Consider the following 26606-nt stretch of genomic DNA (forward strand, 5'->3'; position numbering starts at 1 on the left):
TCAGCAGCTGAAATCTCCAGCTGAAACAAAACTGGTCTGCCAGTTATCCCACCAGTTTAAGGTACTCCCAGAGGCTCGAACGGGGTATTCGAGGCCATAGCCTCCGTGCTTAGGAACCATATCTAGTATGAGTCCCCAAAACCAAGAGATGTTTTACAAGAGGACGTTCCTTCTCACACCAAGGTGCCCGTTTGTACTCTACCTCCCCAGCTCTCAGAAATTGCACCACCAGTAGCGTGTTAAGGATGGCATAGATAGGCCCCATTGCAAGCAATGAAAATGCCCCCTAATTGTTGGTCAGGAAATGAAATAGAGCATTAACCAAGTATCAATTGGCCCCTCCGGACTCGGTGCCACTGTACCCGTTGCACCACTGACATCTGTGCCCCTGAGCACTGCTCATCATTCCAACTTCAGAAAGCATTCTTAAACACCTTTATCCTCCATTCTAGAACACTGACTGCATCTCACTTCTGTTCTTCGTCTCATGTGGGTTTACACGAGGCGCAGAGCGATCTTTACTGGACCAACAGGAAATTGATAAGCACCGAAATAACCTAACCAACCATTTTTATTGAAGCTATGTTAAAGGGATATCGAATAAATCTAGTTATATATTTACAATGTCTCACTTACCCACATGAGCCATTATACTCAAACTTTCCTTGATTTAACTGCATTGCTAAATCTGTCATGGGAGAAAAAATTGTGTTATCCTTCAGACAGAAAGCATTTTGTTGTTTCCATTAAGAAAATCACACTCCAAATACGCACAAATTCAAGAAGTAGCAGATGTCTAATCATGAAACGAGTGTTTCTTCTTAACAAAATTCTTTATTTTAAAAGAGTCAACAATACGAGAATGCGTTTACAGCAAATTCATAAAACGAGCAACCTGTTAAGTTCGATCTGAAACATGTTTCATGTTATATTGGGTTTCGCAAAGTGCTTCAAGCAGATCTAAGAGGCCTCAGGGCACTCACTAGTTTGAGCTGAATGGTAAGTGACAAGTAACTTCACTTGCCAAAAGGTGCGTATTCTTTTCTAAAAAGCTCTGTCATTAATATGTTCACACTTGTGAAGGTCGATAAGAAGTTTTAGGACAATGGTGTATTATTGTTTAGTTTGTTTGGCTCAAAGCACATGGAATAATATTGATGGAGGAAGTACACGGAAATTTAGTGTTGAATTCAGTGGCAGAGATAGATTGGCTTTTAGATTTATCTTTAGTGATAGAAGCAGACGGGTGCATAGTATTTGGGGGGAGGTAAATGTGTCAGTCTTTTAGAGTAAGACCAGGATCTTGGATTCAATTAGTATGGGGTCACTGGGTTCGTTTAAGGAGGGCTCTTGAAGCTCTCTGTTGCATCAGCTGTAATTGATTTATACTTTTAGGGATATTCGTGTGGATTGCTTATTATAAATTCATGATATTACCCAATACAAGGAGACAGAGGGGGCTGATGAAATGGGAAGAGAGACTCGCGCAGGTGAGACCGGTGAGTACAAAGAAACGATGCAGAGATACAGGAGGGTTTAACAAAGATGAGACGATGGAGAGGTAAAGAGAGAGAATGGGTTAGGAAAGGTCAGGAGAGAAAGAGCGGAAAAAAGAGAGAGCGAGCAAATGAGGCAGAAAATGTGGTAGAGTCAGGGAAAGGGAGCAGGAGAATGGAAAATAGAAAATAGAAACGAAGAGAGAAATAGAAAGAAAAAATAGATGAAAAAGAGGGAAAAGAGAGACGGGAGACAGTGAGAAGGAATACTAATGTGGGGAAAGAAGAGAAAAAATCGGGACAAAGAGTATGAATCAGAGGAAGAGAAGCAAAACGAGGCTGAGGAAACAAGAGGAAGAGAAGGGATGATGAAATATTAAATAAGTGACAGGGAAGATGGAGAAAGCGAGACACAGACACACAGAGGGATGACATAGAAAATTATGAATACGGAGAGAGCATGTTAGAAAGAGTGAAGTAAGAGAACGGGGATGAGAGAGAAGGGAACATGTAATAAAAAGAGGCAAGTGCAGAAGTGAGAGAGGTGGTAGAGAGAGAGAGACTGAGGGGGGCTGAGGTACATATAAGCTGAAAGAGTAAAATAGAGGGCTGGCAAGCGCAAATCTGTGACATAAAGGTAGGAATGTAATGAGATGTACCATAGAAGATAAGCAGAGGGAAGGGAGTCGTTAAGCATGTTGTTTTCCCAGAATACTTTAAAATGCTCATACGTATGCAGGTCAATTTGCCACACTGCCAGTTTCCCAGTAACTTGCATGAGAGAGAACCGCTTTCAGAGCAGGATGATCTGGCATGGCCCAACTGTGCCCCTAGCCTCCCAAAACCTCCTTCTAGTCGTGATCTACAGAGTGGGGCTGATTTGAAGATTTTTGCCAATGAGGCTTTTAGCTTCCAGTCGGGCCTTGTAACTATGCAAATCTCCTTGGAGGAGAACCTCCAAATCCCTCTGATGACTAATCTCTAAAGCTAGGGCGAGAGGCTGGCATGGCTTTGAGACAACTTCTTACAACAGATGAAACCAGACACACACGGGGCAAATGGAATGAATACTGCATAAAGTGTAATTGCAGTGAAATTACGCATTTTACACGATTAACTGTGTGCTGGTTTTCATCACATTGCACTCGAGTGAAAAGTAATGTTAGGAAATACTAGATCACCCTTAGCCCCAGCGTTGCACCAAACAGGCTCTTTTTGTGAGAACAACCAATTGTCATTGAAGTGTGCCTCTTAGTTTGTGCAGATTTTTTGACACATGCACAATTTAGCGTTTCTGATTTTCAAGCAGCCCTGAATTGCATGAATGTTGGTAAATATAGGCCTTTATGTCTTTCCTTCATTAAAGTGATGTGTTTTGTCCAAAGTGAAACGTTCAATTGAGGGAAAGATAAAGTGAGAGACTAGGAGTTTCTCTCCTGCCTCATTAATTCTTTCAGCGAGCTTAGTCAAAAAGAGTTTGGCATGGAGGGTGACAATTGCCTAAAATGCTCATTGATAAGCTTGGTCACCATTGTTTCAAGGACAGAGGGCCTCCATCTAGTCTTCCACTTATATTTGTAAGGCAGTTGTATTGTAGGAGGGTGTAGGATGGTTGCCAAACTGGGCCAAAAGCAGGAACTCAACGGAAAATTATCCATGCAGAATAATATGTTATCAACTGGTCTTGATAGCCATGGTAATAGGAAGAATGTGAAATTTGTATGCCTTAAGTGAAAATGGTGGATGGTGAAAGGGAAGTAAGTGTTATAGAAAAGACAGGGAACATATAGGGATTGCATACTGTATAATAGGAAGAGAGATGTGAAAAATGAATAAACCTGGATATCTTTTATCTGTTTGGTATCAATGTGTACCTGCCAAAATTGCTACAAGAATATACAACAAAGAACTCCAAGGTCTCTGTTAGGCTGGTAACTGATAACTATAGGAGTAAATGAAAATGGAAAATCAAATCTTAATTAGGGGTGGGTGATGAATTCCGCTCCACCGGTGGAGTTTTGTCCACTCTGCACTCCCAAAAACTCCATGGAGTTCCCCAAAACTCCATGGAGTGATGCAGAGCGGAGTTTTTCCTCTCGCTCACCAACTGTAGGTTGGCGAGTGCGTGCAAGAAAAATCAAATAATAGCCTACTTCCCGTGAGATTTCTCAATGCGAGTGGTCACAGCAGGTCGCTACTGCTTGCATTGAGAAACCTGCTGCTAGCATTGACAAAGCTGCTGTTCAAGTAGAACACCTACTTGAGCAGCAAAAAGAAGCAGGCCCTATTTCGCTGCACATTGTGCCACTTGTGCTGATTTCACAGCACGGGACAAACTCCCAGAGTTAAAAATCGACATGAGCAGTGCAATTTACTGCACTCTGCTGCTCGCGGAACTCCATATAGTACAGTCCAGTTTTTTTCTGCACTTTGCAGAGTTCCACATAGAAGAACTCCACGAACTCCGCCCAGGCATAATCTTAATTTGTATATGTTGTCATTATTTTAGTTCCAGTCACTCAGTCAAACATTCCTCTGCATGCAACAGTAAGAGAAGCAACATTTAAGGTCAACTGATTTTTTGAAAAATATATAAACTTTTTAAATGAAAGTTTTCAACATATGTAAACAAGCACACAGCTGTATTTGAATACTCTTGACAGGAATAGCAGTGCATTCAAGAGATGCATCAAGTCATTAAAAGTCCAGTATTATCTCATGTACTGCTACGATGAGCCACAGATATTCTTATATTTCCTATCACAGCCTCTGGCTCTGTAGACCATCTCCTCTACCTTTGCACAGTGGTCTACGGCATGTAGCAATTCACCATATGGTGGAGTTGTGTCACAAATCCGGTATTGGCAATGCGTCTCTTGCCACCATGTTTCCCATTTCAACCGAGGTGTGGGACCAATATGCCAGCCAAGTGCCATGCCATAATGGGGTTTCATCTGTTGGGGTCTTGTATCATTTAATGTGTTTAGGGCCAACAGGTTAGGTGGATTTTAGTTGGAAACAATAATCTGTGTGGAATTGTAAAGCCATATAAAAATTCCTTCAGCTCAAACTCTCCAAAACTCCAATCACTGATAGAAGTAAGTTGGACTCCCATTAGTAAGGATGAGTATCTGAGATTCCCAGTCTGCCATCATTGGGCGACTACACACATTTAAGAAGTGATCCCTTGGGAAGTGCCCTCTCCCATAAGTATTTCCTGTAGACTGCAGGTACGAGAAAAAGTTGAACAGGAGTATGTCTTGACAATTCTGAAGTAGATATATGAATTTTGGAAGCACAATCATTTAAAAAGCAGCACAATGCCAATTAATCAGGATAGAGTTAACCATACTTCTAATTCCGTCTTCAAGAAGTACATGAGTAGGGCAATGTTTACGTCCCAACAATTTTAAGATCTCTAAAACTATGTAAACCCAACTACTTAAATTGGTCATGTACCCAGCAAAACTATGTAAAGGTAAGATAATCCAGGTGACCCAGTAATTGGTACACTGGTGGACTTTGACCAGTTGAGTAGGAGGCCAGCTGTGTCTCATAGTCAACTGGAGTTTGTTCAGTTCCAGGACCTTTTGCTTTGGCTTCTGGATATTTATGGGTAGATCATCAGCATCTAACAATGCTCTATCTTCCTGACAGTTGTGCCACTGCAACCGCTAGCTGAAACTCCTAGATCTGGACTTCCTGTCAGAGCCACTCTGCCAGTGACTCAATCACCAGGGCAAAGAGGAGTAGGGAGAGTGGGCAACATTTTAGGGTCCCCCAGTCTATTGGAATGTTGGACAAGAGCATCTCATTCACCCTAACCTAAGCCCAAAGGGGTGAGTTGACGTCAGGCATGTGGGACCAAAGTTTATTTTATGAAGAACATGAAACATAAAGGGACAGTGGAGTGTCGCAAATGCCTTTTCAAAGCGTACTATGACCAAGGCAGTGGCTCAATTGAACTCTTCTGGCCTCGTCAGAGCCATACTGACCTGACGCAGGCAATGATGGGTATTTCTATCCATCACAAATCCACTTTGATCTTTATGGTTCAACGTTCGTATCACTTTTGGGAGCTAAATGAAGGATTTTTGCAAGAATTTTTATTTCAATATTAATCAGGGAGGTTGGATGGTGGGATGGGCACTTCATGCTTGGTTTGTCATGTTCCAGGATTACTGCTATTGTGGCACCTTTTAGGTCAAGGGGTAATGTGCCTGTTTGAATGACATTTCTTTGACAGCAAACAGATGAGATTTGACCAGTGATGCCCATTTCTTAAAACATTCTAGGGGGAATCCCTTTGGGCCAGATATTTTGCTTTTCCGCACTTCAGCAATGACCTCCTGGACCTCCTCCAGTGCAAATGTGACATCTAATTCAGGTTTATGTTCATGATGCAGTGGGCACATCACCTTTTAATTATTGTGTTTTCTACTCCGAGCTGCTGATAGTAATTAGTGATGGATTGTGCTATAAAACGTGTGTCTACAAATGGGTCCATAATGGGGTCTTTGATGGCAAAAAATATTCTTGGATCCAGCTTGCATTTTGCCAACTAGAAGAGTAGGTTCTACTTTTACCAAGTGTGTAAGATGAGTAAGATAGTATTGCCATACCTCACTATATCATCACTTTACTCTTTGTTTTTAAGTGGAGATGTGTATATGTATACTCACTAAAAAAAACAAAGGTTACAGGGACATAACAGTTAGGTTCACATTTTACACACACAAAGTGATAGAAATTCAGCAGTTATAGTTATACTTATCTCAAGAAACTATAACGAGTGCCCTAAGTTAAATATAACTTGCAGCCCCACCATGTACAGTTTTCTCAACAATAGTTTTATTGCAAATGTTGCAGTGATATTATCAATGATGTCATAAAAGATTTTATGACTGATGCAATATGTGGGATAATTAGTAGTGCATGGTGAGGCCGTGATTTATAGTTACCTTAGGGCATGAGTTATAGTTTCTTGAGATAAGTAAAACTATAACTGCTGAATTTCTATGGTTGTGTAAAATCTGAACCTAACTATAATGTCTCTGTAACCTTTGTTTTTTTTGTGAATTTGTAAGCTTTTTTAATTCTATTTGCTAACTATAACGTCCATGTAAGCTTTGAGTTTTTCAGTGACTTTCTAATGTTTTTGTGATGTACAGTAATATTTAAATATCATACAGTAATCCAACCACTGCCACGCACAACCTTTTGTGGTGCATGGCAGTGGATTGGCCCCTAGTCCCTGAAGCCAACTCCCTGCATGCAGCCAACCCCATGCTGTGCATGGCCTTTGGCAGTGCATTGTTGGGGTTTTGCTATATGACCTGTCCACAGGCCAGACCCTGAGGTCAGCCCCCCACATGCCGCAAATCCCACACTTCGCACAGCCTTGACCCATGCAGAGCAGGGTGTTGGCTGCAGGACCTTAGTGTGTGATTGGGTGTGTGAATGGGTGTATGAGTGGGTCTTTGGGTCTCCGAGTGGGTGTGCTAGTGGTTTTGTTGGTCTGTGAGTGGGTATGTGAATAGGTGTGTGAGTAGCTGTGTGGGTCTGTGACTGGGGGTGGAATGATTTTCTGGGTGTGTAAGTGTGTGAGGGGGTTGGTAAGTGGGTGTATTTTTTCAGGGAGAGGGGTCTGGACCCACTGATCAGTTGCGGATTCACGCAGTGGGGCTGTGCTGAGCACTGCGGACGGTCTGCTGATCCTCTGGCACCCTAACAAAAATGTTTTGGGACATTTCTTGTCCATGAGGGATCCTCAGGGACCCCGAAATCAGTCCCAAGGGGTAAGAATACCTCTATCCTGACCCATTATATCCTATTTTATCTTTATCCCCCCCCAAAAGGAACCGTGACCCGATTGACAAAATGGCAGCTGCAACTTTTCACACAAGTTGTGGTCAGCCATTCACTGTAATGTTGTTGGTGGGTGGATCCTCGTGGATCTGCTTCACTAGATACACACAAATCTTTTTTTTAATAACTCCAAAACTACTGAGCAGATTTACACCAAACTACAAAAAGGGATCTTTCTGGACCAAGATCGAGTTTTCTGTCAAATTTGCTGTAATTCCACCAAGAGGTTCGAGCTGTAGTTGTGTCTAAAATCCATATAGGAAATTTTATGGGGAAAACACTTTGTGGACACCCTTTTTCCTGGCCCCTGCTTGACGAATCCCCCCAAAACTTTCCAGACAGAAGCTGAAGTGAGTGGCAAACTAGTTTTGAAAATTGTGTGAAGATTCATCAAACAGCACCAAAGTTATTAGCAAAACAAAATATGCTTTTCTGATGGAAACTACTGCCTAACTATAACTACCAGTAGATAATATATATATTTTTTCAGTGAAAAAAACGAAGGTTACAGGGGTGTTACAGCTAGGTTGACGTAAAACATCAACCTAACAATAACATCCCTGTAACCTTTGTTTTTTTTAGTGAATTTCTATGGGTTTTTTAACACGTGTGTTAATAAAACCACCGCTGCACATGGCCTTCGGCTGTCCATGGCAGGGGTTGGCTGCAGGGCCTGGCCTATGGCCAGGCTCTCTGGCTAACTCTCTCGCATGCATCCAAACCTATGCTGTGCACGGCCTTCAGCAGTGCGCTGCATGGGGTTGGACGCAGTGTCATTTTTCCCTGGATCCCTTGTGAGTTTACACAGGGGGCTGCACTGAGCCCCACGGTGGATCTTCGGATAGGATGAAAACATCTTCTGCCCAATCCCTCCATGTGTCCTATGGGTTTAGGATACCTGTATCCTGACCCCATATATGTCTTTACACTTTTGTTTTCCCACTCCCAGCCTATGCAAGAAACACAATGGCAGCCACATTGTTTCTGTCAGGTTGCGGCCAGCCAATAAGGGCCTTGCTTTTCCCCAGGATCTGCAGATCCTTCGCGAGTGGATCCACAGAGGATCCGTGTCCATATTTTTTAACCTTACAAAACTCCGAAACTACTGACAGATTTAAACCAAATCACAATAAAGCATGAGCTCCAGGCCAAGATCTTGCCATTCAGCGGTTCAGGCTGTAGCTGTGTCTAAAGAATGCAAAATCCCTATGGAAACAGAACTGGGAAAAAGTGTTATGGGCCTCTCAACACACTTTTTCACTAACACCACTTGACGAATAATCCTGAAATTTTCAACACAGCAGCTGAACTGACTGTCGTATTAATTTTGTAAAGATTCCTCAAACTGCACCAAAGTTATTTGCAAAAAAAATGTGTATATATATATATATATACATATATATATATATATTAAAAAAACAAAGATTACAGGGATGTTATAGTTAGGTTCTGAATTCACTCATACCAAATCAGAGAAAATCTGCAGTTATAGTTAGAGTTCTTTCAAATACCTAGAACTCACGCCCTAAGGTAACTATAACTCATGCACAGTTTTCTTATCAATAATGTTATTGCAAACATTGCAGTGATATCAAAGATGCCATACAGGATCTCATCAATGATATAATATGTAGAGTAATTAGCTGTGCATTAAGAAGGTGCAAGTTATAGTTTACTTAGGGCACGAGTTATAGTTACTCGAAAGAACTTTAACTATAACTGCTGAATTTCCAGGGCCTGTACGAGTAAATTCAGAACCTAACTATAAAGTCCCTCCAACTTTTTTTTTTCCCAGTGAATTTCTATGTTTTTTTAACGTGAAGTAATTTTAATTACTATACGTTATTCCAACCCGGCCATGCACGGCCTTAGGCCGTGCGCGGCAGGGGTTGGTCGCAAGGCCTGGCTTTGCAGCCAGGCCTTACAGCCAAGTCTGTGTAACCACCCAACCCTGCACCACGCATGGTTGGCCACAGGGCCTATCTTTGTCAGTGTATGTGTGAGTGGGTGCATGAGTGTCTGAGTGGGTCTGAAAGTGGGTGTGTGAGTATATGAGTGGGTCTGAGTAGATGCATGCGTGTCTAAGTGGGTGTGTGAGTGGGCACATGAGCCTCTGAGTGCATGTATGAGTGAATGAATTAGTGTATTAATGAGTCAGTGGTTTCTCTTTCAATTTTTTCCAAATCACGAATATTTTTCAAATAAATCGTGAACCGTGTCCTGTGAAAAAAAAAGATGGACGCAAATTTCTGGTCAGGTTGCGGTCAGCCAATTGCAACACTTCTTTTCACACACATTTATGAACATTTACGATTTTTGTGAATTATCGCAGCCAGGGATATACAAATGTATTTGCTCCTAAATATCTTCTAAACTACTAAACGAATTTACACCAAATAACAAAAAGTACAAACTGTGTATCTGCAGCTAGCTTTCTGCTAAATTTGGTGTAATTCCATTGTTCGGGCCGTAGACGTGTTGACAGACCCTAAGGGAATTAACATAGCAACTATGTTTTATTAGCCCCCTTTTTCCTGGCCCCCACTTGACGGATCACCCCAAAAGTTCCATTGCGCAACAAGAATCACCGGAGCAGTTTTTTATTTTTTTATTTAGTGAAGATTCAGCAAACAGTGCCAAAGATATAGGCACGCCAAAAAACACTTTTTTATGGAAATATGGTCCTAACTATAACTACCTACTGGCGACTGCCAGTAGTATATATACATGGGAACCAGCCTAAACCACAACTCCTTAACAACGAGGGTCGTTATCCACTAAAGCGGAACAGCGCTTTCGTGAACTATGACCCTGTTTTCCTCTGCCTTAACCACGCACGTCCGGAACAACGAACATGCGTGGTTAAGGCATAGGAAACAGACTCTGGATCAGAGAGGACGCAGTCAACTTTTCCTCTGCCTTAACCACGCACGTCCGGAACAACGAACATGCGTGGTTAAGGCATAGGAAACAGACTCTGGATCAGAGAGTACGCAGTCAGGTAAGTGGGGCTGGGGTAGTGTTGTTGGGGTAGTTTTGGTTTTAGGGAGGGGTTGGGGTAGTTTTAGGGGCAGGGTGGGGGGGTCCCGGTAATTTTAAGTCCGGGGTAGGGGGTGGGGTGCTTTTAGGGTTTAGGGGCAGGGTTGCGGTAATTTCAGGGGCAGGTGTGGGGGCCCAGGGGGTCGCATGCTGGAACCATGCAAGCCATTCCATGCATGCCTTTACCAGGAATGCCTCTACAATGAAAAATCGTTGTTAAGGCATTCGTGGTAACAACGCGGTTGGTGTTCCGACTGCTTTGTTCAGACATGTGTTGTTCCAACATACATTCTATTTATATATATATATATATATATATATATATATATATATATATATATATATATATATATATATATTCATTCATACACACATACACACACATTTACATATATGTGTGTGTTTCTATTTATTGGTCTATATATATTTATATGCCTGGAAGAGTATTGTTTTGACTTATACTTGGTGCTCCCTTGTGTCTGGACAAAGTTATTCCTTTATTGTGAGCTCTATTTAGAGCAAAACATAAGTCAGGGTCACTTTTATTCATTCCAGGTTGGCTCAGTGGTATTCTACCAATTCAAAGCTTTGGCAGGAGTGGTTAAAGGCATTTGTCATTTTTCATCTCAGCGTGGCTGGCACTGTGGTAATCCCAGGCGTAAAAATGGCAAAGGGCTTTCTAGCTCATGTGGGTGGCACTGTGCTAATTCTATGCTTAAAAACTGTGCTAAAGAAACAAAAATGTGAGGTGAGCAGATTCAGTGTGTTGGTGGCTCCATATAAAGAAACTGCTCTCCACCTAAACCTGGGGACTATCCAGAGTTCCCTGCTTCATTTTGCATAATTTATTTAATACTCTAACTTAACACCTTATCTGCGAAGTGCTCTCGATATGCTATACAAAGGTGTAAAGAAACTCATGATGTAATGACTGCTGTGTAATGACTCCGGATGCAAAGGCATGTGAGGTAACAACATATAGCCTTTTACAGAATCCTGCTCTATTAATACTAATGAGGCAAGCTTTCATTTTTTAACCATACCAAGCTTTACAGAATGCCGAACTCTTTTTGTGTGACTGTAGCCTCTCTCTCGTAAGGACAATATTGGTCACAAACCACAGACACACTGCGCTGCAGTTAGGAAAGAGGGGTGATGCAAAGTGCGCATTACGAGTCGGAAATACATTTCCAACTCGCAGAATGTCTTTGGTGCATTACGACTAGTGTTTTTTATTGCAAAGCCTATGGTTTTACGAACGGCAAACTTTGTGACTGTAAAACAATTTACTATATCAGGCCCTAGATAGCTCAGAGTTGTACATAATGATTGGCATAGAGTATCTTAACATCTACATACGCAGCAGGTCACGTCCCTCGTTTTGTGTCAACCGAAATGATACATATTTTTTTTTTTGCGACCACATTACTATATTAGAATCCCTTGCTGCACAAGAACTTAACCATGTGACGCTCCATGTGTGTTTTAGGCACATATTTTCTGCTTCTATGGTCCCATACTCATCAGGCTTTTTGCCATATGCCTGCTTCTTTTAGAAAAATGCCAAGAGCAAATAAATGACATCTGCTACATCAGCACTGATGAAGCCTTTCTGGGGAATGAAAACTCTCTTAGTGGACGGCATCGTGTACCTGGGGTCTGAAAGTTCAGTGAGACCATCTGGCAGCCAGCGTTCCAGAAAATCTGAGGCATGTAATTACTGGAATCCACTCTGCCTCCCTTGGGGTATATCCGGCTCATTTGGCGTTTGTTATAGCTGTATTGCTCATTAAGGAAAATGAAATCACAATGTCTATAGCGCCAATAAGCATAGTGAGTGCTCTCCTCTCTTACTCCATCCTGTGCCGCGCGCTCCCCTCTCTTCTCTATTTTGTGATGCGTATTCATGGCGCCCGTTTTATTTCCTTACTCCAAGATGTCCGCGCTCACCCGCACGGTGCCCACTCAAAGCTCACACAATAGCATAATTGCGCTTTCATCTAAGGATACTTCACAAACTCAATCGCGTGCGTCTTCAGATAGCCCAATCCCACGGACTCATTGAATGAGGACATGTTGTAATGAATGTTGCGCTCTACAAAAGAAAGAAAAGGGGAAAAAAACACATGTTTAAAACATTAGGCAAAAAGTGTACGATGCAAATAAGCTAATCTGTGATTAAAGATGCTCCCTGAAAAGGTAGACGTGTATGTTGATGCAATTTATTATTTTTCCCAAAAATGGTTTAACAACAAATAATAACTAGCTTTCATTTTACTATGCTCTTTTAAAACATGTTGTGGCTGAAACAAAATCTACTTCTTTGTTCATAATTAAACGCTCACTTTTCTTATATACTAGTACAAATAGGTCTTATAATTAAGGTGCGCGTAAATTAGGTTTCTTGTCCTGTTTAATGACTGCTGCGAATCTTGCAGACCCAGGGCAACGGGCTTATCAGAGAACAGGATATCGTGATCACATTTAAATGGACTACATAATTAAAACATCCAGGCAAATTGTGTGCCTTTGTGACAATTACATGACTCACAGCGGCTCATTGTAATGGAACAAGCAAAAACAACCTTATCAACATATTCTGGGCACTGCATTAGCTCACGAGACAAAGAAAAAGAACACAACGCGGCAAGCTACCAAACTGCTTGCGTTGCAGCGCCTCCACGTGGCAGAGTTGATTATGGCTAGAAAATACAGTGAGTAAAAACTTTACACATCCCGTACGAGTTTGGGCAGCCTTTAGGCTCTGTCTTCCAATGGTGTACACTTCCTCATAAGGTCCTGCCTCTCTGAAGTAGCCATATTTTGATTCACCCTCTCAAAGGGTAAGGCAAGTAGGGGTGGGTGAAGAATTACGCTCCACTGCAGAATTCGTGGAGTTTTTCCCACTTTGCGCCCTGCACTGAGTTCTGAAAAATTCCATAAAGTGACACAGAGTGGAGTTTTTTCCCTTGCGCAGTGCTCCACCGTTACGGTGGCGAGCAAAAGAAATCGCTAAGATGGCGAGCGCGAGGAAGATTTCTGAAAGCAGGTGGTTGTAGCAGATCTCCTGCTTTCCCCGCTGCCACCTTCCCTTGAGCTGCTCCTGCTCTAGGAGAGGGCCAGCAGCCAGAAGACTGCCAGCCAGCAAATCCTGGTAGCAGGCCCCTGTGCGTCCCACCAACAGACCTCCCCCAGGCTTCCTGCCCCAAGGGCCCTCGTCGTTCTCTTCGCCCCCTCCTTTTCACACCTCCCACCTTGCCCTTTTTGTCTGCTCTGCCCAGCCTCCACCATCCCAGTCCCTCCTCCCTGAGGACCATTTATTGAAGGGTGCAGCGCAGCTGCAGAGCGGCCGAATGCAGCGGGCGCTCCACAGGCACGCTAAAGGCAAGTCTATGTCTGTGGCCCTGCCACCATCCGCCACTACTCGGCAGATGAGCTCCTTGTCCTCAACACCGGATGTCAAAAGTCCCATTGCTGCATGTCCTCCCCCCGCTCCGCCGGAGGACCTTTTTCCTGTCACCTCTGCCCCTTCTCCTGCCTCACAGGACCACCTACCCACACAGGACCCTGCACTACTACCTCCCAGAAGAGCACCATAAACACGGAACCGCAACACTGCCTCCTGGTCCACGTCCACTAGGACCCCCACCAGCATTCTGTGACACCACCAGCAACATCATCGCCCCACTCGCCATCAACTCCCTCTACTACATTCTGCTCAGTGACCTGAACTTCCAACTCGAGGACCCCAAGGATGCCAACTCCACATCCCTACTGGAGTACCTGAACAACATTGGACTCACCCAACTAGACTCTAAACCCACCTGCAAAGCCGGACACACCCTCCACACCATCTTCTCCGCCAGCGACAGAATCAAATTCACCCGCACCACAGAGCTCTCTTGGACCGACCACACAATCGTCCATTTCACCACCTCCATGACCCAGCACACCATCACCAAGCACCAAAGCGCCACCCACCACAGATGAGAAAAAGTAACAGAGAGCTAATGGACGCAGGCTCTGAGCACCAAACCACCTGACACGTCAGCCAACTTCGACAAGGCCGTCCACAAAGTCTCCTCGATCACTAAATGCACTAATAAAGTCGCTCTTCTGAAACTGGCAAAAGCCAACATAACGTCAAGACAAGCCAGCTGGTACACTAGCGAGCTCAGAACCACCAAGGGCAACTGTCTTCCACTTGAGAAGCAATGGTTTATCTCCAAGGACCCCCCTGACAGAGCAGCACAAAAAACAGCACCTGACAACTACCACCGGCCAAAAGAGCAGCCATCACGGACCACATTGATACTGTAGCCAACCACACCAATGAATTCTTCAAAATCATCAAGTACATCAACCCGACAGCCCCAGAAAACACAGTATATGCCTCCCAACAACTCTGTAACTCACTGTTCGACTTGACAGCCTCAGGGTGGTCACTAAAATTTTTGCCTGCCTCCCTCCACTTTTTGACAGTGTTTTTGCCAGTTTTAGGACTCTGCACCCTTTACCACTGCCAACCAGTGCTAAAGTGCATATGCTCTCTCCCTTAAAACATGGTTACATTGGCTTATGCCCAATTGGCATATTTAATTTACTTGTAAGTCCCTGGTAAAGTGCACTGCATGTGCTCAGGGCCTGTAAATTAAATGCTACTAGTGAGCCTGAGGCACTGATTGTGCCACCCACATAAATAGCCCCTTAACCATGTCTAAGGCCTGCCAGTGCAAGGCCTGTGTGTGCAGTTTCACTGCCACTTCGACTTGGCATTTAAAAGTACTTGCCAAGCCGTAAACTCCCCTTTTTCTACATATAAGTCACCCCCTAAGGTAGGCCCTAGGTAACCCAGAGGGCTGGGTGCTGTGTAGGTAAAAGGCAGGACATAAAACTGTGTTTTATATGCTCTGGTAGTGGAAAACTCCTAAGTTCGTTTTCCACTGCTGTGAGGCATGCTCCTTTCATAGGCTAACATTAGGGCTGCCCTCATATACTGTTTGAGTGGTAGATTCTGATCGGAAAGGAGTAAACAGATCATATTTAGTATTGCCAGGATGGTAATACAAAATCCTGCTTATTCGTGAAGTTGTATTTTATAGTACTATTTTAGAAATGCAACTTTTAGAAAGTGAGCATTTCTCTGCACTTAAATCTTTTTGTGCCTTATAGCCTGTCTCCAATCCACGTCAGGGCTGGGCTGGTTGTCAGCTCCCTTGTGCATTTCACCAAGACAACCACAAACACAGGATGCTCAGTCACACCTGCACACATCTGCATATTGAATGTGTCTTCCTGGACTGGAAGGGTGGAGGGCCTGACACTTACATTTCAAAGGGCAGTGGCCTGCCCTAAAACAATGGACTGCCAAACCCCCTACTGGGACCCTGGCAGACAGGGTTGTACTGAAAAGGGACATTGTGCACTTCAAAACCACTCTTTGAAGTCTCCCCCACTTCAAAGGCACTTTTGGGTATATAAACTGGGTCCCTGGCCATACCAACTCAGACACTTCCTGGGACAGACTCTCTGAACCAGATCTTGCAACCAGCCAAGAGGTGCTGCATGGCTGCCCAAAAGACTCACCTGGACCCACTTTCTGTTGCCCTGCTGCCTTGCTGACCTCTGGCTCTGCTGAGAAGTGCTCTCCAAGGGCTTAGATTGAGCTTGCCTCCTGCCGCCTCAGGGTCAAAAAGACTTATTCTCTGCAAGGAAACTCCTTTTGCAGCGGAAATAGACGCACAGCCTGCCAGAATCGATGCACAGCCTGCCCAGCGGTGAAAGAATCACTGCATCTTCGAACCCGAACGACACAGCCCAGCTCCACGAGTGGAGATCAACACAGCACCAGCGTTGCCACCGGAACCTCGATGCACAGCCCACTGGCTCGATGCATTGCAGAGCCGGAACGACACAGCCTGCCTTCCTGCGGGAGGAATTGACAGTGACAGAAACTCCAACGCATCGCCTACTGGATCGACACAGCACCTGTGACTTTGTCCTGCATGCCCAGGATTTCCACGCTTCGTCCCTGGGCATCAAAAGACCACGCATTGCAAAGAGGATTCAAGCCTCTGCACTGAAATTCGACGCAAAGTCCTTGCCGCTTGGAAATCCAGTGCACAACTTCCTTTTTCCACGCATTTCCTCCTCTGCAGTCTTCGTGCGTGTAATTTTGAAGCATAACAGGTACTTTGTTCTTGCAAGAGATATTTATTGATTTCTAAAGACTTAAGACTCTCTCTACACTAAAACCGCGGCCAAGCTCACGAATACAGAACGCCTCCACACCCCTCATCCTCAACATCCCCCGCCGCAACCACATCTCAGCCCACCTCAGAGACCTGCACTGGCTCCTGGTAAACAAGAGGATCACCTTCAAACTCCTCATCCACGCCCACAAAGCTCTCCACAATGCTGGCCTGGCCTACCTCAACGAACGTCTCACCTTCCACACTCCCAACCGCCAACTCTGCTCTGCCAACCTCGCCCTCACCGCCTTCCCTCGCATCCACCGAACAACAGCCGACAGCAGATCCTTCTCCCACCTCGCTGCCAAGACCTGGAACTCCCTCCCCTCCACCTAAGTCAGACCCAGGACCTCCTGACCTTCAGGAAACTCTTTGAGACCTGGCTATTCGAGCAGTAGCAATTCCTCTCCCCCCTCATCAGTGCCTTTAGACCCTAACAGGTGAGTAGTGCGCTTTACAAATGTCTGATTGATTGATTGACTATTCTTATCATTGCAACAGTGATATTTCAACTGTGATTATCAAATCTTGATTGTTTTAGACAATAATTTAATCAAATAAATATCTTATCTTTTTCTAAACCAGTGTGGTGTCTTTTTGTGGTGTTCTCACTGTGTTATTGCATGATTTATTGCACAAATACTTTACACATTGCCTTCTAAGTTAAGCCTGACTGCTCAGTGCCAAGCTACCAGAGGGTGGGCACAGGATATTTTAGATTGCGTGTGACTTACCCTGACTAGGATTGTGGTCGCTACTTGGACAAGGGTGTATACCTCTGCCAACTAGAGACCCTATTTCTAACACTCACTAGCTGTCTACTTTCCACAGCAAAATTGCAAACATCTACAACAACTTTAACGCTCAACTCACCTCGTTCACCCTCAACAACCTCATCCAGCCAGCAAACCCCAGCCCAGCCATAGCCACCTGGGCCCCACTCAGTGTCCAGACCACAGCGACCACCATGTCCTCCATCCACTCTCAGGCACCCACCAACCCCTGCCCCCACCATCTCTTCAACCTCGGATCCAACATAATCAGCACTGAACTCACCAACTTCCTCAACAGTTCTGTCTCCACAGCACCCTTCTCAGACGGATGGAAGCATGCAGACATCAGAACCCTCCTAAAGAAGCCCTCAGCCCACCCTAGCAACCTCAGAAACTACTGGCTGATGTCCCTGATCGCCTACCCAGCCAAAGTACTTGAGAAGGCCATCAACCAACAGCTCACCGACCACCAAGAATGAAATCACCTACTCGACGCATCACATTCAGGTTTCCGGTGCCAACCACAGCACTGAAACCACACTCATCGCTGCCACAGATGACATCAGAACCTTCCTCGACCAAGGGGAAACATAAGCCTTGATTCTCCTTGACCTCTCTGCAGTATTCCACACTGTCACCCACCACATCCTCATCAACAGACTCCACAACATCGACATCCAACAACACACCCTCAAGTGGATCATCTCATTCCTCTCTGGATGCACCCAGAGCATTCATCTACCTCCTTTCACCTCTACTTCCAAGAATATCATATGCAGCATGCCCCAAGGATCATCCCTCAGCCCCACTCTGTTCCCCCATGTTCACTCATGACCCCCCCTTGAGGACATCATCAAATTCCATGGACTCAAAATCATCTCCTACGCAGATGATACTCAGCTCATCCTCTCGCTCACCAAAGACCCCCTCCAACACCAGAAAGACTGTTGCACAAGTCCTTGTTACCAGCCGCCTTAACTACAGCAACGAATTTACACTGGTATCTCCTGCCAGCTCCTAAGAAGACTCCAAACAATATAGAACACGGCAACCAGACTCATGCTGCATCTCCCCAAGCACACCCACATCACTCCTCACCTCAGGAAGCTCCACTGGCTTCCTGTCCAAAAAAGATGGCAGTTCAAGTCACTCACACATGCCTACAAAGCCCTCCACAAACAAGCACCTTCCTACATCAACCACCGGCTGGACCTCCATCTTCCCTCGAGACACCTGCGCACCACTTCACTTGCACTCACACATGTCCCCCTCGTACATCGCACCCGTAACGGGGGCTGCGCATTCTCCTACATCGCTGCCAGCCTGTAATGACCTACTCCTCCACTTCCGAATGGCATCCTCCCTGACAGACTTCAGAAAGCAACTGAAGACCGGGCTTTTTGATGCAGACGCAGCAACCTCATTGCCCAGATACCCCTAGGGGTTACAGTGTTGCACTTTAAAAAAAGACTGATTGATTGATATACCCAGAGGATTTTGCCTGTATTCAAGGATAAGGAGTAGACTCCCTGATCAGCAAGAGGTAAAAAAGTGCTGGAAGGGCTACATGGAACATTAACAAGAAGGACAAATCCAGCTGACAAGCTTCACCTGGATTTTACTTTGATTGGCCAGATGCATTGTGGGAGTTGTAGTCCCAGACCCCCAGATGCAAACCAGAGCTTCTGAGCTCTTAGGTGGTGCTGTGGATCACTTTCCTGCATCAAGAAACACTTCTGGAAATAAGTGCAAAAGTGTTACATCGCGGGTGGCTGGAACTCCTGACATTGTCCCGGTCCAGCATGATCTTTTTTAACCCTCTGAGGGCTATTTGCTTGTAAGTGCTAGTTTTACTTTTTATCTTTAAAAGTTCAAATCTCTGGTTCCCTACATTGGATTTTTGTTGCTTTAGTGTAATCTTACTCATAAAAATATTTTCTATTCTTATAAATTCTTATAAATTGTTCTATTGTGTACTGTGTCTTACCTTTTTAAGTTATTGGTGTTTTTAAATGCTTTACACACCAGTCTCCTAAATTAGGCCTGCCTGCTCATTGCCAGCCACCAAGGGTTGAGGAAGGGATTGACCTTATACTATGATTGTGGTTTTATTACTAGTCGTGGGTACCTACCAACCCCTACTAATAAACCACCTTCCAACATTTGTCCTCTCCCTTTCCTGGTTTTTCCTCTCCTTTCATTGTTTCAAATGTTACTTTTCTTTCATTACTTACCTCTTTCATTTCAGTTTCTCCCTTACCCTCTATACTCTCTAATCTTTCCACCAAACTCCCCTTACCCCAGGGTAAACAGTGCCAATGCTGGCTCTGTTTAAACCATTTCAAGCAAGTGGCCTTTAATTCAACTTCAGCTGCTTCAGGGCTGGCTGAACCCCTTTTCCCTTCCCTGGGCTTTGGTACTGGCTGCACCAGTGATATCTATGATCTTGTTACTATACTGTATTTAAGGCGGAAGACCAACATTTCAGTCGTTTTGTGTATGCAAGCAACATTACTGATGCCAATAGTGGACGGAGGGTGTTGAAAGACCAGCAACTTCAACATATAGAACATCTGGTCACATTAACCTTTCTGTCAGTTATTTTAAAATTGTAAAATTTTTATGAATAGAGCAGACTAAGAGGATTTTTTAGAGTCTGGCAGAAAGAGTACATCACCACAAAACACTGTGCATCTATCTGACGGTCCAGCTATTCTATTTAGAGTCAGGTAGTCCACCATGTTTCCAACCGGGCTAACTCTGCTGGCTTTGTTGACAAATGTCTTATGCCAACAACCCAATGGATGGTAGGTTATCGGTGTAAGTACATTAGACCATTCCAGCTAAATAGGAGAATCCTGATGGCCCTGAAGAGAAAAAAAGAAAATTACCCTACACCTGAGAGAAATCTAAGGGTGCCAGGGTCATTCGTATTTTGTTTTAGAAAAAAAAACCTCCTGCTTTGGGAGTTTTGTTCTTTAAAAAAAAAAAATTGAGCAGCTGCCTGAACCATGTCTGCCACTCAGCAAACCTTCAGTGCTTTCAGAGGATCCACAATTGTGGTAGCTCCTTTCAAGGCACAGAGATGTTTGCCAGGCCAGTGGAGTTCTCCAATTATAGCATGCAGCAGCCAACCAAGGTGGTGGAGATATTGACCTCTGCCATCCTAGTGGATGGCAGGCCACCCTGAAACCTCTAAATGACGGCCAATATATCTGGTTAATTTGTGATGGGAACATTGGTTTGAAGGCACAGAGATCCTTGTCAAGACGGTGGTTAGCTCTAAATATGGAAGGCAGCAGCCTGCCAAGGTGGCAAAGGTAACTTCTTCCACCCTGGTGGTGCCGAGCCACCCTGAAAACTCTAACTGAGGGCGAATGTCTAGGGTAATGTGTGATTAGAACCTTTGCGTATGTTTTACTTTGGAAGAAACACTTGCATGTCAATCTGAAAACATTAATTCTATGCAGTCATGCCACTAGTTAAGCTGTACAAAAACATATTTGAGTAACCCAAGGTCAATGCTGCCAAATGCCAGGGATGACAAATACCAAAGCTTTTTAGTCTTGTGCCCACCTCACACCTCTGTACAGAATTATACACTTCCTGTTTCTTTGTGTCACTCTCTCAAGTTCTGTTTCATTCCTGCTTTCTCGTTTTGGCATGTTATAATACAAGCACAGGTAAATAGCGCAATTATGATAGAATCAAGTGACAAAATACTTCACCTGGCATTGTTCTAAAAGAAGCAGAGTGTCTCCTAGCTGGGAAGTAGCAAACATTATACAACTCAGGTCAGAGTAACAACTTTAGTCAGTCTGGATAGGAAGACATTCAATACAATTCTATATTTTATTTATTTCTGGTGAGACGCATTGCAGAAGACTTGCGTCTCTGAAGATTTATTGAAGAGTGTTTGCAATGTCCACTTTGAAGGGCTTTGTGCTTTAACTACTCATTTCAGTAATGTGTGCAAATGCAACTCCTGGACTCCGACACAAAGCTGTGAATTTGGAGAAAAATCGTCCAAAAGGACTGTCATATTACATTTCAATGGAGCTGGCTGAAGGAAAAACGTTTAAGGCAATGCAAAAAAAAAAATGTCCAGTGGATGAGACATCATGCACAAGGAGGTTACTGCTCATGCAGCAATCACTACCAATGCAGATATGATGTCCATGAAGGGAGCGGGGGAGCCAGTAGTGTGAGAGTAGAAGGACGTGGGCCTACCTCAGGCTGCTCGGATCCAGGGGTGGCGGCACATAGTGCCTCAAGTGACTCTTCTGTTTCTTGATCGGCTAATGGGGGCCACCAGAAGATAGTTCAGGCCTGTGGGGGTGACTGACCACAGGGTAATAGAGGACTCTTTGAGTTAAGGAGGCTGATATAAGTCAGTTTATTTTCGGGGGGTGGGGGGTGGGGGCGGGAGTGGAACCATTTCTAACTGAACTGAACGAGTCTTAGTATATGTATTTAAACTTCATGGAAAATGTCTGAGTCGAGTTGGAATAATTTCCCAACTAGCAAACTGGCAAATTTGCAATTTGGGAAATATATAAAAAATGTCTGAGGGTGCAGTAACAATGGAAAGAAGTTGTATTAACTCCCCAACCCAAATGTTAGGGTTGCACAGTTCATATATTTTTTTTTTTTTAACAATGTATAGAATGTGGAATAACAGTCGAATTTACATGTGCACACTGACTTGGTGTTATTGCCTTTTAAGCGATTTTCGTATGATAGTGCCTTTTCCTGGCTTATGTTAATTAGGCCAAGGTTAGGCCACAACGCCATCTTGCTTAAAATGGTTGTCTCCTTCTTCATGTTCTCTTTTCATTACTTCTGCAAGTACACAGTCAAACAGAGTCATGTTTGCTTATTTCCATTGACATTGTTCTTGCTCTTCTCCCAAAAAACTTTCTAACATGGATGCAGTTATGTTGCTGATTCTCAAGATCCTCCCGCTAGCTTGCTGTACTATCTTCATTCACAATAGCTTGCTGTTCTTATTGCTAGTTTGTCCTGCCATCTCCATATGACATTAGCAAAGAGTGGGCAGAGTTAATATTCGTGCAATGGGATAGTGCTTAGTTGGTAAGGCAATGTGATGTTGATTAGAACTGCGCTCTTATTTGTTAAAAGTGTAATTCATTTACTCACACCAGTGAAGATTCTGTAGAAAAGAATGCTTTCCTAAGGAAGGAAACTGTACATCAACCCAAGATTATGTGGGTGAGCCAGAACAGTTTCTGATGCTACTATGCATGCTGCCCGATTTCTTATTGATTTTGCTGCCCATTGCGACTTAGGTTATTTCTTGATTTTTTTTCAAATTGCTATAATGCTCTATTACTGAGAGCCTTCATGACTTTAATTCTTTATATGCTGTTAATATTTGTCACAGCGTTGAATGAACACAACCCGAGAAGCAGAAGCTGGGCCCCTTGTGGCCTATCAATTCATCATAAGGCTATCTAAACATGTCTTCGTTTACCTTCAGCCACACTGAAACCTTGAAACTTGACGGGTTGAGCGTAGTTGATCAATGTTGATAAATAGGGATGGATGTTTGTTGTAGCTCCGACATATTGGTACGAAGCCATCCATGCTTGCTCATCTTCTACAGTTTCCAAACCCTGGTTAAAAAGTGATAAAATAATACAAAAATACAAAGAAATAAAACTTGTAGTTCTCTCTTAGTAAACTGAAGTATGAACTAGAGATGGCAGATGTGCATTGCTAACCATAACTTGCGATGTGCTTTTTATAACAAGTGGAAAAATAATAACATACACAGGGAGCCTCTTTGTAGCTAAAGTGGCAAATGATGCTAAAATTAAAAGAAGTCCACATGCAAGTCTCTCACACAGCAGCTGTTTTTTGCAATTATATTGATATTCTATGTTACTTCATCATAAGGTAAAGTATCACCAGTCCGCTTTAAAAAACTAGAAAAACAGCCATTTGTCATGCAATCAGGAGTGCTACATCAGGCTAAATGTTATCCTGAATGCAGCAACGCACTGTTTCTCTGTGATTTAGTGCACATTCAAAACCTTTTCTGCATTTTCACCTTGCAAACACATGATTTTTTATTCTGTTGCTTACTCTGTTGTGCTAAAATCAATCAAACTTGTTACTGGCCCTTACATAACCTGGAGTACATCACAACTGCCCCCTGGATTACAATATACCACATACGTTGATGTGAAGTGACTTTTAAAAACGTCACTCACACGTCTACATGCTTCCTTCAGTTAATTAAAAACCATGAACTAATAAGAGAAGATTGAAAAAAAGTGTTAGAAAAGAGATTTTCTACATTATAGTGATAGATACTTTGGTTTGAGAATGTGGTAGTAAGTTAGAATGAGGAAAAGATGCTAGTCACTTACCTGTGACAATGATTTTGCATTGTGAAACTTCCAAATTAAAATTTAGCACATAATTCGACCTTCTAGTGGCTGATCTGGAATAGCCTATGAAATATATAGGCAGAGCCAGCATGACTTCCTATGATGTCGACACTAACCCCACATCGCCTCACTATACAGCCACAATCTGTAGATGTTTTAATCCCTGATGTTGTCTAGTGTGCTGTCTGTACTGAATTTAGTTCATCAGTATTCACAGATTTGTGGAATCAGAAGTAATGAACAAGTGACTCAACACCATCTGTCTGAACTAAGCTTCTCTGTCTGTGTGTGTGACTGGATATCCTCACAATAATGTTTTATAAATGTGCATATTGATTATCCCCTTGCAAAAAGGCAATTAGTGTAGTGAAATTCCCCAATTTCTTTAATTTCACATTACTGTGAATTTCTCCAAATTTCACAGGGGCAAAACTTTTCACCCTTTTTCTGTGGGATACTGGTTTCAGACAGAAATGTCTTACAAGAGACTGGTTCAGACAGAAAATGTCAAACATAAAATTACGTTTTCTACTCAAACCACTCCCCTGTCTGGGTCACGTGTGGTATTTGCACATGAGGTAAGTCCTCAGAGTGAAATTTTAAATGAAATTCCGCAAAGTGACTTTCATGAATTTTCACATCATTTCATGTCATGGTTACAACATTTCGTGAAATTTCACAAAGCAAACTTTCAGAGGTTTACAAGGGCGTAGTATTAATGACCACATTGTTTCAGCACAAACATCATTAATAGATGCAGTTTCAACATATGCTGAAATGCCCACTTTCTTTACTGTGGAATGTGTATAGGGTCTTATTTCCCATTCTTTACCAGCTAATGAGTAACACTGCTAAATAGTCTAGAAAACCCATCTTGCTATGATTCCCTCTGTCTTTCGCCACCTTCTTCTATGAGTGTGCTGTGAAACAAACGCTCATCCTGTAATAATGCCTCTAGCTCTTCTAGGTGATGTATTACAGCTGTTCTAACATCCAAAGTATACAACACCATTTCCACTGGTGTTGCAGGATGTTGTATGTCCATTTTCAGCTCTTTGAGATACCAGGGCAAAGCTATCAAGATATATCTAAGCTTTTCTTGCACTATGCAACTAAATAGAAAATAAACTATCAGTAATTTGCTTTTTTGTCGATGTATGAAAAAATATAATACAAAATCCTTTCATTACCTTTTTATTTTCTTGTTCGCTGTCTTCAGCAATCTGTTGAAAGAAAGTAGAACATTGACAAAGATCGCCAGTGCCAAAAATTGGCAGATTAAAGGAAAGTACAGTGAAGTGTTCCTTTCAATCAATACTAAGCTTTTGGACTTGACCAACCAAAATGCCTCAGATATTTTAGTCCTGGATATGCAGCAGCTAGTGCAATATGATGACTGCACATGCGGGGATATGGTCTTTCCTACAGCAAGACAATTTTCATTACGTACCTGAAATCATTTGTACAGATCTGCACTTCAGTGCTGTGACTGCAACACGCAGCATATTATTTATTACGAGTAGTTGAGGGACATATTCTACAGAGGGTCGGTGTTTTGTCTGCTTGGGTTGATTCAAGGTTGTGGTCGGAGATGGAGGATTTTGTTGCATCGAAATTATTGATTAACGTATAGCCAAAAGAGGACTGCGGTGGTGACTTAGTCACAGAGTAAAGTGGTAGGGGATTCAGAGATGGTTTAAAATTAGATCAAGGTATAATTTAAGGTGATGCAACAGGTACAATGTCTCATGATATAAAGGAGGGGTCTGGGAAACTGGTGTGGCAACCAGAAGAAGATAATCTGATAACCTAAGAATTTAGGTATGGGACATCGGTTCAATGAGCTCTTAGGGAGGAACTGGTCATGATGTCCCATAGTAACCTAGTACTGCGTAATCCATAATTATTAATTTTGAAAGATGATGTGGAAACATATCACCAGTAAATTATATTTCTAGTGCTATGTAAGGAGACCAAGGGGAAGAAATAGCATTGTTGCTATTATGCACTGTCAGTTATATGTGTATTCTCTAATTCCCCCTTATGTTAGTGAAGAGGCAGCACTGTAAATTGGCACAGGATGCTTTCCTCCTTGGGTTCTGTCTTACATAAGGAGACTATAACTTTAAGTGTCCAAGTTGTATTTTCATAACTGATTTGGAAAACATTTGGCTGTTTATTGTGAGGTAATTTTCAATTGTGTTACTCCAGCACTTTGTGGGAGTGGGATATTGACTTCAATTATCCTCTCATATCCATTTCAAGGGTCTCTAACTAACACCAAAACACACTGTGCCACATCAAGTGCTGAAACAACAACACACATCACATCTACTTTTACCTACACTCCTCCTCAATTATGTCACCTTCTTCATGCCCCTATATCAAAATTCTATTTGGACGCTCATAGTTTCCCCTTCTGATGGGCTCTCCCAATCCCACCCAAAAATAAAATGCCTAGATAGATGAGTTGTCTTTTATTTCAAACTGGAAGAGATTGGAAGGCTCCACTAATTAGAGCACTGCCCAACATCAGTTTTTGATAGCTCAAAGATGGACAGAACAGAGGCATCTTAATGCATTCTTAGACTAACCAAAGGAGGACAAAGGAACAAGATAGGTAATGCAATCTTAATTACTCATCAATAGAGGCAAAATTAACATTATCCTTAGTCACCAGAATGGGTGACATTACACTCAAGTGGGTGTTATTCTCTGTGGTATCCCAAATCCTGACAATCTAGCAGTAGCAACTCTTCATGG

General features: G+C 43.1%; 1 protein-coding gene across 5 annotated transcripts in view; it reads right to left on the reverse strand.

The window, feature by feature from the left end:
* PLCB4 (phospholipase C beta 4) overlaps positions 1–26606 on the reverse strand; it is a 985968-nt gene that overhangs the window by 179427 nt on the left and 779935 nt on the right. For all 5 annotated transcript variants that reach the window (XM_069234144.1, XM_069234142.1, XM_069234140.1 and 2 more), the window contains 5 exons: positions 25034–25066; positions 22922–23063; positions 12414–12498; positions 12056–12180; positions 637–688 (listed from right to left, as the gene is read on the reverse strand). In XM_069234144.1, the coding sequence (XP_069090245.1) occupies positions 637–688; positions 12056–12180; positions 12414–12498; positions 22922–23063; positions 25034–25066 (437 nt within the window). The remainder of the gene's footprint in view (positions 1–636; positions 689–12055; positions 12181–12413; positions 12499–22921; positions 23064–25033; positions 25067–26606) is intronic.

This window comes from Pleurodeles waltl, chromosome 5 (genome assembly GCF_031143425.1).
Source record: "Pleurodeles waltl isolate 20211129_DDA chromosome 5, aPleWal1.hap1.20221129, whole genome shotgun sequence".
NCBI classification, from domain to species: Eukaryota; Metazoa; Chordata; class Amphibia; order Caudata; family Salamandridae; genus Pleurodeles; species Pleurodeles waltl.